This window comes from Loxodonta africana, chromosome 4, assembly GCF_030014295.1.
Source record: "Loxodonta africana isolate mLoxAfr1 chromosome 4, mLoxAfr1.hap2, whole genome shotgun sequence".
In the NCBI taxonomy this organism is placed as follows: domain Eukaryota; kingdom Metazoa; phylum Chordata; class Mammalia; order Proboscidea; family Elephantidae; genus Loxodonta; species Loxodonta africana.
The window spans coordinates 115,185,877-115,201,218 of record NC_087345.1 but is presented as its reverse complement, the minus strand read 5'-3'; the positions used below and the strand labels follow the sequence as shown (position 1 = coordinate 115,201,218).

The 15,342-nt window shown below is 36.3% G+C and overlaps 1 protein-coding gene across 9 annotated transcripts in view; it reads right to left on the bottom strand.

The window, feature by feature from the left end:
- The window catches only part of SOX5 (SRY-box transcription factor 5), a 1,149,712-nt gene that overhangs the window by 30,216 nt on the left and 1,104,154 nt on the right, over window positions 1-15,342 (bottom strand). For all 9 annotated transcript variants that reach the window (XM_064284479.1, XM_064284485.1, XM_023554801.2 and 6 more), the window contains 2 exons: window positions 11,001-11,178; window positions 70-215 (listed from right to left, as the gene is read on the bottom strand). In XM_064284479.1, the coding sequence (XP_064140549.1) occupies window positions 70-215; window positions 11,001-11,178 (324 nt within the window). The remainder of the gene's footprint in view (window positions 1-69; window positions 216-11,000; window positions 11,179-15,342) is intronic.

Genomic DNA, 15,342 nt, shown 5'->3' with positions numbered 1-15,342 from the left:
TAATAAAAAAAAGAGAAGTATTCAGGCAATTGAGGCATTTTTGAAAAGTAGTTTATTACATGAACTAACCTTTTCTGTCCGGCAGTTATTGAGACCTAGACTATTCACAACAGCCACCTTCCCATCAAGGACCTGCTGCTCCCGCCGAAGCTGTTCCTTCATTTGCCGAGCTTCTTGGATTGCCTTGGTGACAGCATCATGGTCATTTAAATAACCTGATAATGTGACAAAATAAAGGATATGTTTTGGACAAATGCATGGATAAGTTAACCATAAAAATCACTTATAGTTTTGGTAACGGCTAGTATCTGGCATACAATAATTTCTTGATGGGGTTTGTGTAAAGTTAATGAATAAATAATTGATGACTGATTTACACAGTATATATGAACATGGTGCCAAACATCTGTAATAAAAACATAATACTGAAGTGAAATATGGCTGTTTCCAAATATTTGGAAAGAAGTTTAAAACATCATAGTTCTAAAATAAACTTCTTAGTTATTATCTGAATATTTCATAGTGCATAAAAAAATCTTTGATTTTTTATCCAAGAATCATGTCTATAATTCCATGACTATATGATCCAGGGATTGGATAATTATTTTAATTATTGAATCTCTCATAGTAGTAGAAAGACTAATTTAGAGTTTGTGTGTAGCACTGTTAGTTTTGCTATATATGGAAGGAATAAAACATTGACTGACTGAGAGAACCCCCTCCCCCAATCCATTTATGGGAAAATAAACCACAGGTGGCAGTGGTTTGCTAAGGATACAAACTTATAATCATTAAGATGCTAAATTTAAAGCACAAACTGTAACCAAGCACCTGTGATTGCCTGATATGAAGTTGTAGCTACTGGTAACTACAGTCACACTTAATTCACACTATTAATAAGATGTTCAAATGTCCAACTCGGTTTGCAGCTCCACAATCCAGAGTTTGTAGAACAAAACAAAACCTGCCAAATCATTTCTTTTAAAGAATAACAAGTTTAAGGAGAAAAGCTAGTTTTTAACATAATTTTCAATTTATCACTGGTCATGTCTTTCTTTGCTGCACATGATTCCGGTGATCTGTGTGATCTTCGGGTAGAGTACTGATGGGAAGAGATTGTTTTGCAAATATTTAAAGGAAGGCTAATATCTATCATCTTACTCTCTCACTATCTTTTAACTAGGGCATAAAATGACATAAAATGAATCTGTAGTATGAAATTGCCCAGAAAAGGGACTTGTTTGTGACATGAGGCTAAATCTAACCAGATCCATTGGTGAATTGTGACAGATGGAGGGACTGTGAGACAGAAGGCAGGCACTAATCACACATAAAATGACCGGCTTGCCTCAACATGTTCCGTGGATTCCAGCAAACTTTACACCCTAATCCATTTTTAGAACAAAAAACATCTGGGCCATAAATCCTCTAATCTGCCAAAACACGCTATTAAATCCCATGATTTGTTGAAAAACACTAAGATTAAAGAAAGGAAATATAAAATGGCTAACTGCCGTGTTAGGAAAGTGTTATTAATACTCTTTCTTTGTCTCAATTATGAATGTTCTGGTACTAAAGAGCCTTGTCTAATCATGTCAGGTTACACATCCTTGCTGTATTGCTAGACTCTTCTATCTGATCTGCTGATTGCCAAAAAACATAGAATATTTTCTTGCTGCTTAAAACATTTCTCTTGAAGAAACTGATGTCAGATTAGTACAGTGCTTCAGTGCTGGAAATGTTCTAAATGATCCATGCCTCTTTCCCCCTATTATGTCCAGACTAGACCTAGTTCTCTGATTTCTTTGAGGCAGAAAGATAAGTTCCACTGCAGGGGATAGAAAGAGGAAGCTTGAGGACTACTATATATTTTGCCTTCTAAGAGCCAAACTCATTGGAACTTATCCAAAGACTAAAGTAGATTCCTGGTTGGTCATTATAAATACAATATGAACTGATAACTATTTAGACCTCGAATGTACCTTTAGGGTTAATATTTACTATGAAAGATGGTTGTATTTAACCTTATACTATCCTCAACATCCTGGCTTGGTTCTCCTGAACAACCTCCTTAATACAGTACATTACTCTTGAATTTGTTCTGTTTGTGAACAATACTACTCTAGAAAGAAATACAGCTCTTGTATGACAGTGATGGTTGCAGGATATGTTCCCTTAATAGGATTTTTAAGAGAATCAGCCTGATTTTTCTACCCCCTAACTGCTATTTATGTACAAGCCAGTATCATGCTTTTCTGTAGTCTATTCGGTTTCTAGGTAGTCTATTGAGCTTCTCCAGAGTACAAATATATTTGAAAAGGTTTGGCACATGGAATTGAATGAAAGCATGAATTCTTTATGCTTTTTAGTGGCTGCCAAGATAACACTGTGTAGGAAAAATGACTAATATAGATGCAAGAGGAATGTAAATTATTATGGGGGTGAATAACTGACAGACCTATGTTCTGTAATGGCTATTTCCAATTTGAGGTGTATATTTATCTGTGTGTGGATGAAAATAAATGTTCCCATTAAATTTTACAGTCTTCCTTTTAGAGACTCTTGGAGTTTCATTAAAATGCTATCTGAAATTCTACCATTTGTGTCTCCTGTTTTGATTCACAAAACCATTTATATATTACAGACCTGGATCTTAGTAGGATTGCTTGCAGGTTCTTTACATTTTGTTCTCATCATCATAACCAAAACCCCAACCCCACAGACACCCTCTCTCAGCAAATGGCCTTGCCTCTGATTTTGCAAAAACCAGTAAGGGTGAATTCTGACCTTCCTCTTGCCCCCCCGCCCCCCCGCCCCATGTTACCTTTGACTCCATCTCCATTTAGGCCCAATATTCCCTCCTATTATAATGAATTGAGAGCCCCGGAGGTGCAGTGATTAAGAGCTATGGCTGCAAACCAAAAGATCAGCAGTTCGAATCCGCCAGCTGTTCCTTGGAAACCCTATGGGCAGTTCTATTCTGTTCTATAGGGTCACTATGAGTAGGAGTCAACTCGACGGTAACAGGTTTTATTACGATGAAAATATATTCCTGCTTTAATTCAAGGTGGAAACCCTGGTGGCGTAGTGGTTAAGTGCTACAGCTGCTCACCAAAAGGTCAGCAGTTTGAATCCACCAGGCACTCCTTGGAAACTCTACAGGGGAGTTCTACTCTGCCCTATAGGGTTGCTATGAGTTAGAATTGACTCGAAGGCAGTGGGTTTGGTTAATTCAAGGCAAATACCTAAACTCGTGCTCTAGATTTTTACATCTCTTCATTGATTATAAGGAGCCCTGGTGGCGCACTGGTTAAGTGCTTGGCTGCTAACCAAAAGGTAAACGCTTTGAAACCACCTGCTGCTTCAAGGGAGAAATATATGGCAGTCTGCTTCAATAAAGATTACAGCCTCGGAAGCTCTATGGGGCAGTTCACTATGAGTTGGAAATGACTTGATGGCAATGATTCACCAGTTATTCCCTTTTTCATTTATATCATCTACCTGGACTCTCTTACATCTTCACCATCTCAACTTGTAAGTACTTAAGGTTCTATCTTCTCATAAAACAAGCAAATGAAATCACTCCCTTGACTTTGTGTTGCCTTCTGTCTTTCAACTCTCTAACTTCTAAGCTAAGCTTCTCAAAAACTATATTATAGCCTCCCATTCCAGTCTCACCCAATACTGTCTGGCTTCTGCTTCCTTCAATCTTATTATTGCCAAATCCAAGGGACATTTTCCACTCCTCACAGAACGATGGCTCTACCAATTGTTACTAAAACTCCCTCACTTCCTTGTTTCTCATCTAACACTGGATTCTCTTTCCTCTCTAACTCCATCTTACTCTCTTTGCCTGGGATCCTTTCTTTACCTACTCCCTAGATTTTGGTCACAGGTTTTAATCCTCAGGAAAAGCATGGGTTTTGAAGCCAGACAATCCTGAATGAAAATCCTAGCTTTGCCATTTACTAGCTATATAAATTGTACACAATTTTTAACTTTTCTAAGTTATTTGTCTCATTGATTAAATGCAGATTATACTCACTAGATGACACAAATGCTGCAAAGATTTAAAAAGAAAAGAGAAAACAGGAAACTACCCTTGGCTTAAAAGATGTCCTTAAAACTCTAAAGGGTGGGGAAGAGAGGTTTCCAAATGCTGTAAGATATATATTGCCTGCCTCAAATCCTTCCTGATTTCCATATACACACATCTGTCTAATAAATTTCTCTACTCAAATGCCCCATGAGTACCTTGTAATGCCACATGTGTAGCATGGAATTTGTCATCTTCCCACTGCCTCAATCTTTTCTTTCTGCATTCCATATCTACTTCTAGTTGTCTATCCAATAATTGAGAATCATCTAAGATATCTCCTTCTCCCTCACCCCATACATACAAAAGGCAACTGAGCCCTGACAGGGATGTCTCCCCCTTGGCTCTCCACCATCTCAACCTGTAAGTGCTTAAGTATTTACCTTCTTATAAAACAAGCTTTGATTCTTCTCCATCCCCATGATCCCTGCTTTGCTTAAAGCTACCTCACATCTTGACTGAGCGCCTGCCATAACTTCCTAACTGCTTTCTCCATCTTTAGCCTCACACTCCTTGAGATAAATCACTCAAAAATATTTCAAAAAAAAATTTTTTTTATTGTGTCACTTTATCTGATTAAAATAAAAACCCGTCTTTTGGTTTCAGTGCTTTAAGGAAAATATCGTAAAATGGTAATCTGTAACATTCTGGGAAAAAACAATTTTCTGTCCAAATAAGTGTGGGAAATGAGAATTTAAAAAAAGTCAAACTGGTTTCTTCACTGCATGAATTCTCAAAATCTATAATGTGTTAATAGGTACTGTGAATCTTTTAAGAGAGAACAGTGGTATGCAGCTTTTCCCAAACACACTGGAACAAGAACTCTTTAACGTTCACTTAAGTGTCATTATGTGATACATTCCAAACATTTAACTTGAAGTCTCTTCATGATAGCAACTCAACTTAAGTCTTCCATGTTACCTCCTGCCAGTCTCTCATGGGTCCTGTGCTTAAGGTGAACAGAACTAATTCTTTTTGAAAATCAGGCCTCTCTCCACACTCCTTTGCCTCTGAAGCTGTTCTGTTTTTCTCAAACACTATTTCTTTCTGGTGTATTTGGGAATTTATTCATATTTATTCATACTTCATGAAGGAATTCCCTGGCCCACCTCAGACAGGCTCCTTGGTGAAAATAATGCTTCTCATTTACATGTTCCTTTGAAACTTTGTAAATGTTTTTATTGTCACATTGTCTTACATTTTTGCTAAGTTTGTCTTTAACTCCAGTCTATGAACTGCTCGAAGGCAAGTTTTTTTTTTTTTTTTTTCTTTCAATCTCTTATTCCTTTGGCTCATGGCAGGGCCTACTGAAGGAATAAGGGCATATTTCTAAGTTGAAAGCATCTACCGTTATAATTCCAAGTTCAGTGATTATATCTGTCTTCATATCAGTGGAGCCCCATATCATATGACATGTATTTATTAAAACCGATGGACTGAACAGCTACTATCAGGGCAATACAAATTGTTATTCACTACATATTTATTTTATATTGGACTTTTCAGCTATAAGTCAAAGTAAGGGCATATGTGTTCAAAATGATTCTCAATAAATACTATACTCCCTTCTATTTTTGAGGTCATTTACCATCTTCAAATTTTTGACACACTTATATATATAGTCAGAGAGCTGCTGGCACAGTGGTTAAATGCTTGGCTGCTAACAGAAAGGTTGGCAGTTCGAACCCAGCAGCTACTCCTTGGGGGAAAGATATTGCAGTCTGCTTCTGTAAAGATTTACAGCTTTAAACACTGTGGGGCAGTTTTACTCTGTCCTAGAGGGTCACTATGAGCTGGAATTGACTTGACAGCAACAGAGTTGGTTTTGGTTTGGATATATAGTCACTTCATCTGTGAAAGTGCATGAGAATTAATTATATATTAAATGTAAAGAAATGTGCAAACAGTAGAGTACTATGCAAATATTAATTGTCAGATGTCAGTTGATATCTTTAAAACCACTGATAACTCAGCGGTTTTCTACGAAGTTATTATAATATTCTTGCTCAATCACTCACCCACATAGAAGCTTTTGTCATTGAAAACAAAATAGTAAAACTTCAAGGCAATATCTTCCTTCACATTATCATATTTTAAAATAAAATGTTGTCAAAATAAAGTACCAAATGAATGAAATTGACAATATTTCCCTCCATCTTACTGGGTTACTATGCACTTATTATGCTTGCTCAGGTAAAGCTTTACTTTTCATGTATTAATGCCTCCAAAGAGTGTAGGCTAAGTATATGTTCCCACGATATGGTAAAAGAGACTGTAGGCATCTCAAAACCTCAGTCCAAGATTTTCACCTGCTTAATTTTCTAGGCTTTGCAAAATGTACTGCAAGAGAAAGTATGTAATACTTAACTGTTGGATGGAGAGGTAAATGGATAAGGAAATGACTGAGAAAAACATCTAATGCAGAGAGGCTACCAATAGGCAACAACTAAAAAGAAAGAATGCCAACCCAGCCTATAGTTGTAGGCCCTAATCTCCACTGGCTGTGAATTTGAGCAAGTTATAAGGTCTTCATGTACACTGTTTCCTTAAGGTTAAAACAGAGTTAATAAAGATAGCACCATAAACCTATCCACACTCTGAAAGGAACTTACTTAGAATCCCTGGCGAGCACTTAGCCTCTTTAGGCCTCTGTTCCTTTTCTATAAAAATAATGTTAGGACTAGATGATATGGATATCTGCTCTATCTAGCTAAGGGTCTTTAATTATACAACAGCTACAGTGATAATAGATTAAAAATGCTTTGAAAAAAATTAAAAGTGTCATACATATGTACGACATAGGTGGAAAAGGCCAATGAGGAAAAGACAACATCTAGTCAAAAGATTCTAAAATTATCCATCATTCTTGTGAACTATTCATGCCTTTTTAGGATTCCGTTTCTTTGGCACTTCCTATCATTTACGTACCATATCAAAAGCATTCTTATAGAATACACGGTAATGTTGGTCACCAACCTCAAAAAGTCACTTTCTATATTTGTAGCTAATAGATATATAGCAAAGAGCCCCATGTCATTAAAGATAAATTAAGTGTGTTATCTTTTGGTCTACAGTTTTCTGTGGCTTATTAATGGCATAACACATCAATTCTTCTTTCAGGAGCGACCTTTACAACACCATTAATCCTCACAGCTTTTATCCAACTACATTATTACTCATTATAGTTTCAGCTTTCAATGTCTGCATTTGTTGAAAAGAGAAAACTAAATTGTCGTGGCCTCAAATCTTTGAAAAAATACGAGGAATTTATACGTGGTGAAGGGACTTTTTGAGGGAAAATATAAGAGAAATTTTAGTAGTGGAATAGGTCAAATGATAAATGTCATTAAACACATTTTTGCCTTTCTAAAATACTTTCTGTCATACCTAATCTTTTGCAACACTAAAGTAAACAAAGTCCATACGATAAAAATGCTAATACATTATTCTGTTAAATATTCTAAATCTGATAATATATATTTTTTTAAAGTAGCACATATACCAACACTGTGACATTTATGTGCTTTCATATAGATTAAGGAAGTAAATCATTCTTGCCATATAAAATATTTTTTTGTCCTTTTCCATACCTAAGACTCAAAAGCAAATCTTATCTTGGTGCCCATATAGGATGCTAAACAGAATAAGCGTTAGATCATAACAGAACGATACACAATGAAAAAGAAACACACGTGTATGCCAAACCTTTTTCAAACTTCTCAAAATTTCAGTTTCCACTCTTTCTCTCCTCACTGCTTTGCACTGCCCCAGATTGACTTCCTTTCAGCAAATAATCTTGAAGCCTACCTTTACGGAGATTGAAACATTTAAAGTACACCCCTTCAGCTTTTATTCTGTCCATCGTATCATTTCTCTGTCACTCTACTTTTTTCCCTTTCATTGCCTTCAGTCTCAGAAAAAGAAGAGACTTTTCTCCCTTCCAACTATAATCCTTTCATCATCTTTTTGCTCCATTGTCACTCCTGTATTCTTTCATGTCTGGACATCTCTTTAACTCTTCTTCCTCTTCTTGATTTATAAATACATGAGATTTTCTCATTCCAAAAGTTATTTTCACTCTGCCTTATAAAATACTATCACCTTTTGACACCAAACCTACAAAAATGCAGGTCTATTTCATCAACTGTACTTCCTTTCCTCATATTCTTCCCATCTTTGCAATTCTGTCTCTACCATTCTACTCAAATGTCTCTGCCTGAGTCTACATGTCCATGAGCTCCAATTACATGCTAAGACTTTTCCTCATTCCTCATGTTCTTTCACCTTCCTGCAGAGTGTAACACAGTTAAGTAACTTCCATTTTTCCTAGGCTAGCATGACACTGCCCTATCTTCATTTTTATTCTCAAAACACTCAGTTATTACTCACTCTTCCATTTTCCACCTAAAAAAGTGTGGTACTTCAAAAATATTTCCACATATTCTTTGCAATCCCTCTATTCACGAGTTGGAGCCTAATTCCCTTCCCATGGATTAGGGCTGGACTTAATGACTTTATTATAACAGAGCCCTGGTGGCACAGTGGTTAAGAGATCAGTTAGTACCAATAGGTCAGCAGTTCAAATCCACCAGCCGCTCCTTGGTAAGCCCTATTGGGCAGTTCTACTCTGTTCTATAGGGTTGCTATGAGTTGGAATCAACTCGATAGCAACGGGTTTAGTTTTGGTTTATAATGAATAGAATAAAAAAGAACTGATGGTATGTGACTTTGGAGACCGGATCATAAAAGGTACTGTTATTTTTCCTTTGCTTTCCTTTTTGTATCACTTACTCTGGGGAAGGCTAGCTGCCATGCTATGAGCAGCTCTATGGAGAGACCTATTCTGTCAAGGAACTGAGGTCCACTGGAAAAGACCAGTAAGAAACAGGCCTCCAGTCACCAGCTATGTGAGTGAACTATTTTAGAAGCAGATATGCGACCCCAGTAAAGCCTATAGATGACTGTAACCCTGGGCACGTCTTGACTGTAACTGTATGAGATACCCTAAACCAGAACCACCCAGCTCTGCTCCTAGATCCTGACCCTCAGAAATTATGAGATAATACATGTTTGTTGCTTAAAGCTGGTAAAATTTGGGTTAATTGCTTATGCAGTAATAGATAACTACTACAATAGGTAATATCTATGATTCTTTATCCCACTTCTCTTCTTACCAGGCACAGTCTTTGGTGAGCTCACTTGCTCTTGTGGCTTCTACAGCCTCATTAATGAACAAATTCCATGTTTAAAATTCTAACACTCCTTTTATGTATCAGACTTACATTTACGATTTCCTTCTGAACATCTCCACTTAAATGGTTCCTTGTGCTTCAAATCCAACACATATTCAATTTTGATATTTATCTCTTCATCTAACCTGTTCCCTTTCTGGTCTTCTCTTTCATAGTTAATGGAAGTACAATTCTTCATATTTCATAAATTCAAAATCCTGGATTCCTATGTCTCCAAATTGTTTCTCATCCTATACATTCGATTATGAATAAGTTATGTCAATTCTTCTTTAATAATCTCTCTTTAATCTTTTGTCTCCTTTCCTTTCTTATTAATTCCTTCTTTCTCATGTATCTTACTCTTCTCCTACACTAAAACAAGGGGTTCCCTGCTGCCAACTCTTCTTAAAGTTCTGATCTCTTTGCTGCCTAGAGAAAAAGTCAAAATTCCTGATGATGGCATTCAAGGCTCTCTACAATTGGGTGCCATCTATCCCTTGAAATTTTATCTTCCATCATCTTCCATCACACACTCATTCTGTACTCTAGCCAAATCAGCACATTTCTCAAAAATATCCTGATATTTCACTCTATCTGTATTTTTTCTTCGAGCCTAAAATGCCTAAAAATCGATCTCCTTTCCAATGCTCAGTTAGAATTAGGCCACCTCTAACATAGTCTTCCTTGATCTTTCCCAAATAAAATTCAATACTCTCCTCTCTGTGACTATGGGATCGCATTTGTGTTCCAGACTCACACTTACAATAGCTGATTTACACTATAGGTAGATGGACTTTCCCCAACTAGTCTATGAGCCCCTTGATGACTCTTTGAGGGCTGGACTCCTCATAATTGTATGCACAGCACAGTATCTTATAAATAATAAACTATCAAAAAATGTAGTTGAAGTAAGTAAGTACTTTATAGTCTAATTTATGTCTTACTAAAATAAATATCATTAAATTTTTTAAAAAGATGGGGCCCTGATGGCACGGTGCTTAACTGTCTGGCTGCTAACCAAAAGGCTGGCAGTTAGAGTCCACCAGCCACTCCTTGGAAACCGTATGGGGCAATTCTACTCTGTCCTATACAGTTGCTATGAGTTGGAATCACGGTAATTTTTTTTTCTTTAGTTAGCTTACAAAAATATTTTCTAGTGTTTGTTTATTCTATTGAAATGACAACTATGGAGAATTGAAGTCTACTACTTTTTATAGTACTTTGATATGTTCAAGTCTATCCGAAGCAGAATGGAACTGAACTTCACATTCTAATAGCTAGATGCTGACCCAGGCAGAATGTATTTCATCATCATATACACTTTGTATGCACCACAAAAATGGAAACAAATTCAGTGATGGAAAAGGCAAGTCACCTAACAACATTCTGGAATCATCACTCACTGTGATTAGTCATTTAGACCTCACTCTTATATACCGATGGACATCAGCTACATAACCAATACAATGAGATTTTCAGGTGGACACTCTAGCTTGGATATCAGTTTGAAATATCCTTTGTATTTTAAAAACAGATCTATGAGGTTCATTAAATTGAAACTCTCTTATGAAACCTAAGCCATGCACAGTATATGAGTGATTTGTCATTTAAAGACGTTTTCATTCAATTGCCATAAACAGAAAATCAGCAAGAACAAAAGAAACAGAACTTACCTATTGTGCTAACTCTGGATGAAGGACTAGCTAATGCTGCTGGGACAGAGCCTTTGAGGGGGCCTGCCCCACTGTTTATTCTCAGAGCTGGCAAATGGGGAGAGGTGGGTGATGTGGGTGATTTGCCATCAGAGGTCTTGGGTTTAGCTGATAGGTTCAGTGGCTGTGCCACTTCATCCTGCAATGATCATTAGAACATGAGCTGTGATAAGGAAAGGCTGATCAAAAATGCCTATAAAAACAGGTATACAGCCTGACATTTTCCATCAAATTAGTCTACCAATCAGTGATCTTACCAGTCAGTCAGAACATTACAGCTTTGGGTTAACTATCAACATAAGGTCACTTTCAACTATGTAATATAAAGCACCTTTTTGGATATAATAAAGTACATGTGCACCCAACTGCTGAGAAAAAAACATAAATGATGTGACAAGAAATATTCTTACAAAGTCGTTCACTGTGGTACTCGTTTTTATTTAGAGACATGATGTTGTTAATGTAAAATAATGATGTAGGGAGTTTTTTTGTTTTTTAACCTCCAAAGAATGGTTTGAGCTTCAAGCAACTTCGTAGCCTTGAGAAGTTTACTTTGGCATTTTAAAACGACAAGGGCAAAATTATTCCTAGATCATTCCGTTTGAAACATTTAGTTGACTTGGTCAGCTGTAATCCTTACACAGGATGCCTCAGTTGGCAGAAACTCAGAAGTATTATGTCTTTTTCTATACTCCAGTAGAGTGGTGGTTCTCAAAGTGTGATCCTTGGTCTAGTGCCATCAGGACATCTTGAGAACTTGTTAGAAATGCAAATTCTAGATCCCAGCATCTCTGGAGGCAGATTCCACAACCTGTGTTTTAACAAGCACTCCCAGGTGATTCTGATGCGTGCTGAAGTTCGAGAACTGCTGCCTTATATAATATAAAGGAGGCTATTAAAAGCCTTTCATTAACTAGGCATCAAAAACACTGGAAAAAGCTTCCTTAATATATGGAGTTTTTGCTCTTAACCACCGTGGCACCAGGGCTCCAAACACTACCTCAACCTTTAAAATTTGATTGTGACATACCAGATATTATTAACAATAAACGAAAACATGCAAATGCAAGCTCAGCTAATTGCTACTATGATTCAATGGCACGGCAAGAATTAGAATCCAGATCACCTTGTCAGTTCAGCCTAAGAATCCTGACTGTCAGGCAGGGCCTTTATGGACTATTTACTATGTAGCTGTAATTATTTTTTCCCCCTAAAAATTGGTTTACCTGTTTTCTCCCTTCTACGTGAAATTCCTGGCCTCTGTTCAGCTAGCCCTAGAACTTCCTTTGACAGCATCATAACTCTTGCAAAAGTTTTGGGGATTCTAGGAAAAATTAAAGGTAGCTGTTTCATCACCTGCCCGTGCAGAAAAAAGGAAGAAATAGATACCCAGAGCTGGAAGAGAGGATATTAATAAGCACAGAAGAAAGAAGAACGTGAGTGTGCACGGGGAGGGGGAGTGGTGGTTTGAGGAAGGTGATGCCGATGTGGGTGTGGATAGGGTGAAATGTAGGTCTTCGCTTTAAGGACTAAGAACTCTTAGATGCACGTGCTGAAAGCCGACTATTCAAAGCATTTATTAGAGCAAGAGACCCACCGGAACTCTTAATATTCTCCCCCATTCAAGGCAGCACAGTTGTCTGAAAGCCAAAAAGTGCAAGGCCCCAAGGACATAAGAGGTTGACAGTTCCAAAGTTGATATAAATGTCATTCAAAATTGCCCTTTCATTCTCTTTCATTGTACGACCAGGCTAATGGTATATTAATAAGAACTCGCATGCTTGATCCTTATACTGGTAACTGTATAAATAATTTTGACCTATGATATGATATTATTTCACAATTTGGTTGTTTTAATAATTTACTACTGAGCTAGTACACCAAACACCTATTATTCATAAAAAAAAAATTTTTTTATTATTCATAAAGGATACAAAAATTACACTACTTTCCCAATTTCTATTAATTATTTTTCATGTGTCTAGATGAAAATTTAAAAACCGTAACTATAAAATGGAAGTGGACTATTTATGTCATGCATTCTGATAGTTATGAGTGTGAGCAATAAAGCCTGAGGGGTAAGGCTCTTTCTAGTTCATTATTTATTTGCACTATTCAGGGGAAAGTTGTTCGAAAGCTTAGCATGATTCACCTCTATTCTAACAAATAAAATACATTTTTTAAATTTTAAGTAAGTAACTTACACATGAAAGAATGTAACTTTCAAGGTCAGGAAAGCATTAGAAAGATAGCACTTCTATCAATGACATCATCAAGCAGTGAGGAAAGCAATTTCCTTTTAATTATTTGTCCAATTGTTAATGATGTCGATGATTGAAACTTCTGGAAATAACATTTTATAATTATTTCACTTATACACAAAGTAATAAGAAGAATCTTAAGTATCTCTTAGGTAGCTCGAAACTTGTATATGATAAATAGAAGGTAGGCATTTAAGCTTAAGCAAGCACATAAGCTAAGAAAACTTTAACTACTAGAAGGCAATTATTTACACTTACAGAGTGTAAACAATCAAATAACTTATAGCATTGGGCAAATCCTCTGCAAAACTCCTCTTTAAGGTGTTAAAAAGCAAAGATGGCACTCTGAGGACTAATGCACCCCTGATTCAAGTCACAGTATTTTCAATTGCCTCATATGCATGAGAAAACCGGACAATGAATACGGAAAACTAAAGAACTGATGCCTTTGAATTGTGGTGCTGGCAAAGAATACTGAATACACCACAGACTGCCAGAAAAATGAACAAATCTGTCTTGGAAAAAGTACAGCCAGAATGCTCCTTAGAAGCGAGGATGGAGAGACTTTGTCTCATGTACTTTGGAGATTTTATCAGGAGGGACCAGTCCCTGGAGAAGGACATCATGCTTTGTAAAGTAGAGGACTAGTTAAAAAGAGGAAGACCCACATGGAGATGGACTGACACAGTGACAGCAACAATGGGGTCAAGCACAGCAATGATTGTGAGGATGGCGTGGGACTAGGCAGTGTTTTGTTCGGTCATACATAGGGTCACTATGAGTCGGAACTAACTCAATGGCACCTAACAACAACAACGTAATGTGCATTATATTTCACATTATTTATTTAATCCTCAAGTCTGTGAAGTAGTTGTTAATAACCTCAAGGAGAAAAAGTAAAGCTCAGAAATTTCTAGTCAAATGCCCAGAGAAGCTAGAACTCAAATCCAGGTCTTTAGACTCAACATAAAATATTCTTTCCATGTATATGACAAATTCAATCTTAAATTTAAAAAGACACTTACGAAATACAATTTCTGAAATTCAGACCTAACAATATAATTCTATCATATAAAAAACTACATGAAGTTCAGAACATATGCAATAAAATAAAGTAATATACATGTTTGCTATTTTATACAGAGTTAAAAAGTTAAGGCACGCATTGTTGACTTATTTTGGATATGTTTTTATGCTTCTGTGTTCTATATACTGTATGGCATTGAAAATTTCTTCTGTTAATATTAAAGAGTTGTTTAATTAGATTTTTCTTTGAGAAAACTCCCAGGGTTCATGTCTAATATGACAGGAAATATAATAGTTCATACTATGATGTAAAAGAGAATGCTTTGTACATCCAAATACTAGTTTTCAGAACACACTCATGATGATAACATCTGCAGATAAAGCACTGGATGAGCTGGAATGGAATGCAAAGCAAGTAAAATCTAAACATATTTATATAGTGCAGACATGTTCTATTTACTTATAATTACTAATGACTTGTCTGAAAGCAAACATCCCACTTAAGACCAGCTTGTGGTCGTGATGGTGGAAATATATCCAAGGCCCTAATTAATTCATATCTCAACCAATGACAATCTCCCACACAGCTAAAAAAATATGGATAAACAAATGAATTTGGAAAAAGAAAAATGTAGTCTTAGATACATTAAAGAAATGCCTATTTTCGTCATGATGTAAGCGTTTATTTCACATAAATTTATCAAACACGTACAAGAACTATATAAAGTTAAAATATATTTCACTCAGAAGGTTTTCAAATATTAAGATTATTTTGGAAAAACACGTTACTCTCATATTTGTATAATATTCACAATTTTATAATGTGCAAATAATTTAGAAAAATCAAACACAATTTATCAGAGGAAAAGCATTCTCTAGAATTTACCATACTTTTTCACTCTTCCCACTCCTTAGCCTTTCTTCATTTTTTTGCTTAGAAAGTTTAATAGGGGTCTAGAAAATAATGGGACCCTCGTGGCACAGTGGTTAAGCATTTGGCTACTAATCAAAAGGTC